General features: G+C 38.2%; 1 protein-coding gene across 2 annotated transcripts in view; it reads right to left on the bottom strand.

The window, feature by feature from the left end:
* The window catches only part of LOC118321847 (dual specificity protein phosphatase 22-B-like), a 13,648-nt gene that overhangs the window by 2,301 nt on the left and 5,481 nt on the right, over positions 1-5,866 (bottom strand). For both annotated transcript variants that reach the window (XM_035653379.1, XM_035653378.1), the window contains exons 4-6: positions 5,802-5,851; positions 5,226-5,300; positions 4,479-4,650 (exon numbers count right to left, since the gene is read on the bottom strand). In XM_035653379.1, coding sequence (XP_035509272.1) covers positions 4,479-4,650; positions 5,226-5,300; positions 5,802-5,851 — 297 coding nt within the window. The remainder of the gene's footprint in view (positions 1-4,478; positions 4,651-5,225; positions 5,301-5,801; positions 5,852-5,866) is intronic.

The following is a 5,866-nucleotide window of genomic DNA, read 5'->3' as shown; positions in this document are numbered from 1 at the left end:
GAAAGAACAAACGAACGGCACTGAAGCGCTTTTTTTTGTTTGAAGCAAGAAATGTTCTTTTCATGTTTTTGGCCAGGGCCCCTTCATATCTTGAAGAGCTCATAGTACCCTATTACCCCTCTAGAACACTGCGTTCTCTGAATTGCAGGGCTACTTGTGGTTCCTATAGTCTCTAAAAGTAGAACAGGAGCCAGAGCTTCAGTTTACCAAAGCTCCTCTTCCTGTGGAACCAGCTTTCCAGTTGTGGTTCTGGAGGCAGACACACCTCTCACATTTAAGAGTAGGTTTAAGACGTTCCTCTTTTTGATAAAGCTTATAGTTAGGGCTGGGATCAGGTGAGTCCTGAACCTCCTTAGTTATTGCCTGCTATAGGCCTAGACTGCCAGCGGGACTCCGCCATTGATGCACTGAGCTTACCTCTTCTCCTCTCTCTCTCTTCCATGCACTCATTCATGTCCCATTAATGGCATGTTATCTAACTTCACTTCTTCCCCGGAGTTCTTCTTGCTTTTCTCTCGTCTCGCAGGTTCTCATGGATCCTGGTGGGCTGCCTTTGCCTGCCAGTGGTCCTGCTTGACCCCCACTGCTTCAAGATTTATTGTCACAATTATTATTATTCATTACTAAACCTTATCATCCTCATTCCATTATTATTATGTGTTATTATTATTATTATTATTATTATTCATCGTTATGGCTGTTCTCATCATCGATTATTATTATCTAATTTCTACTATTTATGTTGGTTACTCGTTGCTGTTGTTATCTGCTGCTGCAATCTCTTTCTCCTCTCTACCCCACCACCCTTCCCTTTTACGCCCCCAACTAACCCCAAACTGGCTGAGGCAGGATGGACAGTTTTTCCTTTGCGGGTCACCAAGGTTCTTGCTGGGGGTCCCTATAGGTGTGGGAGATTAGTGTATTTGTGGGCAATTCAGATTCAGCTCTAAATAATTCAAATTCAGTTTCTACTGACACAAATATCAGCCCATACTAATGCTGTTCTTTTTCTGGTAAGGACAGTCTCTTAGTAGCTAATCCAGTTTCTACCAAACTAAAACTATTGGTGCACATCGAGTTCAATATCTTCAGAAATTGAAATGAATTTAAGTTAAAATGGGACATTGTCTGCCCTTGGCGGCAAATTTGAAGTGCGATATATTTGTGCCTTGCAACTCCCAGACAAGGACATCTGTTTTCTCTTGGGAGAAGCCAGTCTTAACTCTCCTCTCCATTGCAAAACTGATGGGACACCATGTAAGGGAGAGCTCTGTTTCTTAACAGGAAAGAGAGGAACTGATCTGATAGATTGATGCTAGACCCTAACACACCTACTGATAATGTATTATTCCTAATACCAACCCACTCCCACCTGCACTGCAGGTAAGATGTATGCCTCTTTCCACAAAAATAACAACCATAATCACCCTGTCTTGTGTGCCTGTGTGTCATTCACTGTGCTTCAAATTATGTACAGCTGATTTATCATAACAAGACAAGGCACTACCAGTTATTTGGCAACATTTGCTCTACTACTAAAAAAAATTGATAATACATTAAAATTAAAAGATGAAAGTATTAAAATGCTAAAGCCTATATTGGCCCAGTGTTTTATCATTATTAGCAAGCACACAAATCGTTTCAAGCGCTATATGAAGACATTTGCATTGTGAAGTTCCAACTGTCCTTAAGTACTATATTCCTTGTGTCAATGTATACTGTAACTGTTAAATGTCAATTGTTTTAGCCACAGTCTAAGTTATTCTGTGAATAGAGTAAGTTCTCTCAAATAAATATAAGCTGCATGGTGAATTAACTTGGTCACCGGAGATGGCACACAACTGTATTAGGCCTTTGGGGATCATTTTCCTTCAAAACCACCTACAGGATCTACTGAGATTGAACTTTGAGGAGTTCTTGTCATTATCTCAACGCACTAAAATAATTGTCCTTGAGAAAATTAATTACCTTTGTGCACTGTTGCACTCTGCGTGGAAAGTGATTTAGAGTTAATGAAAGCTGAAGTACTGTCATCTCTTCCACTGTCCCTCATTTTTCAGGCTAATAAAGTCAGTTGATTTTTGCTGGGTCATTCCAAGCTGTCCAGAGTACACTGTGTTTGTGCAGTTGAGAATTTAATAGATTTTTTGTTTTGTCTTTCTTTCTAAAAATGAAAAACAAAATAACAAAAAGCACCTTAAAGTTAATTCTTCTTGAGCAATCCTGTGAAACTGGAGTACAAAATCAACTCAGTCATGCACAAATTTTGCCATATAGCTGTTAAACAAGCAGCACTCTCCACCAGGATAAAAATTAGTAATGTGAGGAGATTAATCATTGACGGCTAATTGCATTACACTTCAAAGATTAAGATAAGATTCTGAAGGATGTTCATACTGTTATCGGAGGTAACTGTCAAAGCAATTAAAAACATTCTACAGCTATTGTATCCCAAAGCTTTTGTTGAACTCTGAGATTCAGTGTCAGTTAGCAAATAAGCAGTCTAAGGAAAGTTGAGGCCAGTTTGATGCTGAAATTAGATGTTTATTGGCTGATAAGTTGCAGTCCTTCCACATTGCTGCATAACTGCACCAACTTACATTAACATAATAAAGAAGGCACCCTCACATAATCACTCGTCTGTCACTCAAACAATCAAGCACATCGGGCTATTTCAGATGCAAAAGGAGGTGAAAAGAGTAGGATGCTATTTTTAATAGCACCCTAAATTTGTCCAACCAAACTTAACTGCTTCAATAAATTTGACCAAACTTGGGAGAAAACAGGCTTATAGACACTGCCCTTTTCCCTCTCAATGTACTGAGTGACTGCACTGCCCCCACACCCATTGCAGTTTGATCCACTTATTTGTTGTGAATAGGGCCCATCAGCCTGAGGCTCAAGAATGGAGGGGTGAAATCTTCCACTTTCAGTGACTGTTGTGTCTAATATCTGAGGGGAAATGAAGGTGAGGCATAGCCAAGGTGGCCTCAGGCTCGGGACAACTGCCAGGCATAAACTAATTAGCGTCGACTGTGTTAAATGGGAGAACATTACAGCACACACTAGCTCCAGTAGCAAGTTAGTAGTTATTAGGGTATGAGCTTTTATAATCACGTGTGCCAATTGCCACAAGCCTAGTGTTTGGCAGAAAATGTGGCCACTGTTTAAATACATTATATGTTTACAGTATATAATTTGTTGTTTTGTTTCGGTTTGATTTACTCAAAAAAATCTCTCTAAACATATTTCTATATCCAGTCGCCAGATCCAGATAAGATATCAGTTGATTAAAACATTGAAATACTCATTTGAGTTGCCTTTAATTGTTACTGTGCACTTATTGTAATAAGCTTTAGCAGTTATAAAAGCTGGTCTTTAATGTCAGAAACAGTCATTTTGTGCATCTTTTTTTCTAAAGTATAGGTTCAGGTACTGTTTAGTCACTGGTACTGGAAAAAACCCAAACAATACCCTGTTGACAGGATAACTACAACTGCAAACATGGTCAATTATCATCTGTATTATGAATTTTTAATCATAAAGGTTTAATATTTGTAAAACGTTCCTACACTAATGTGCATGTGCAGTGGGCCACACAACATTGAAGGAAACCAAGAAGCGGAAAACCGTTTTTGGTTATGTGTTGCAGGGCCAGCAATTTTCAATTGCATAAAGGGCACCATTTTGGAGTCCATTATCAGGTCTTAAAATACATACATACTGCATATAGCCTGAAAGGAAGTCCGCAGTTACTAATCATTGCTTTAAAAAGTGTTGCCACATCATGTGTTTGTTTTTCAGGTAAAAAATGCATGTCATCTTACTAACTTCACTTCTTCCCTGGAGTTTTTGTGCTTTCTCACAGGTTCTCATGGATCCTGGTGGTGCCTGCTGCCATGGTCCTGCTTGACCCCCACTGCTAATATTATTGTCACAATTATTATTATTCATTACTAAACTATTCATCCTCATCATTATTATTATTGTTATTATTATTATTATTATTATTATTCATCGTTATGGCTGTTCTCATCATCATTATTATTATCTAATTTCTACTATTATAGTTGTTACTGTTGCTGTTGTTATTGCTGTGCATCTCTTTCTCTCTCTACCCCACCACCCCTTCCCCCTTTACCCCCAACTAACCCCAACTGGCTGAGGCAGATGGACAGTTTTTCCTTGCCGCTGTCACCAAGGTCTTGCTCATGGTGGGAAGTGATGGGTCTCTGTAAAAATGTTATAAGGAGTACGGTCTAGACCTGCACTATTTAAAAAGTGTCCTGAAATAACTTTTGTTATACAAATAAAATTGAATTTAATTGAATTGTGCATAGACACAGTTTGAATCCCATGTACGAATGGCGGACTCCGCCAGTAGCAATGAAAATGAGTATATACAGAAGTAATTACAGAAATATATAATGACATAATAAACGTATGATGCATAACAAAGTGATATCAGTGTCACTCACTTCTGTCAGTTCTGTGTTTTCAAACTCTTCCAGCTGCCTGAGGAAGCCCAGGTTCGGCCCCACACACGGCCGAGCCGCCCTCACCGCCGCCAGGGACTCCACCCAGCCACGACCGGTCACTGTCATGATGTAAGCCACCACCAGAGTCACACTGCGGGACACTCCTGCAACACTGAGAGCACAGAGCCCCACAGCATGATGCTAGCTGTAATCACCACATAATTTAGAGTCTCTTGTTTAGTGTACAAAGAAGTGAAACCCCTTTTTTCCTAAAGCTGTGGTTTAATGCTTGATTTTTCATGTTTGATATTTGAGAAGATGAAAGGTGATGAAATCTGCAATGAAAGCATTAAACAAAATGTTGCCCTGTTTGGTGACAGTGATGTGGTTGAAAATGAAAACTGGCTTAATAAAATATGAGGATTTGCAGTCAGTTGAGCCAAATATTCATCATTATAAACAAATGTCAACAAAACTTGAATTTTTATGTTGCTTCCTTTCCACATGCAAATGACACCAGTTTCATACCACCACTCAGATGCACAGGATATTATGACTTAATATCGAGTTTTAAATTTGAAGTACTATGCAGTAAATGATTAAGTGCAGTTAAAACAACAAGACATAAGAGATATACATTATTTTTATTTTAATAAGAACATAATTCAAGTAGTTCCTTAATCAAATGTAAGATGAAGTGCATTAAATAAGAACAAATGAAGCAGTAATCATTTTATTTTCACTCACCAGTGGACGAGGCAGCCCTCTCCTTTCAGTCGGGACTCGTGGATAAACATGATGCTGTCTCTGAAGTACTGAGTCCTGGTAACATGATCACATTAACCACACTGAATTAAAATGGACTGAAACAGCTCTGTAACACAGACTTGAAAGAAAAAATACATTAAACCAGCACATTGGAAGTATTTCATAAACATGTATGCATTATTTAATATATTTATTTAATTCACCTTAATAAAAGAAATAAAGTACTGATGAGGTATAAGACTGCTGAACCTGCCCTCCAACTCCAACTTTATTGATAGTAAACTTTTGGTTTTAATTAATGAATCAGTAGTGGGATTCTATATGTGATTTTTATTAAATAACTATTCTGAATGGGAATACCTTTATATAAAATATGTTCATAAGATTTCGTTTTTTTATTAAAAAAAATAAAATTAGACTCATGTTGGACTTTTTAGCCTTTTTTTGCAATTACACTTGCCACAGATATGAGATGGTAGAAATATCAGATCCAATATTGAAGACCAAACACAGTGGACCTCGTATATACATACTGTATGCATTATAAGTACTCACAGGTTCTGCTTAGAGTGGTCAGCAGCAGATATACACAGGTACGTCATGTCCTAGAGGGGGGGGGG

Source organism: Morone saxatilis, unplaced genomic scaffold, assembly GCF_004916995.1.
Source record: "Morone saxatilis isolate NCDOM2014 unplaced genomic scaffold, NCSU_SB_2.0 Contig12, whole genome shotgun sequence".
Lineage (NCBI taxonomy): Eukaryota > Metazoa > Chordata > Actinopteri > Moronidae > Morone > Morone saxatilis.
This window is presented reverse-complemented; position numbering and strand designations above follow the sequence as displayed.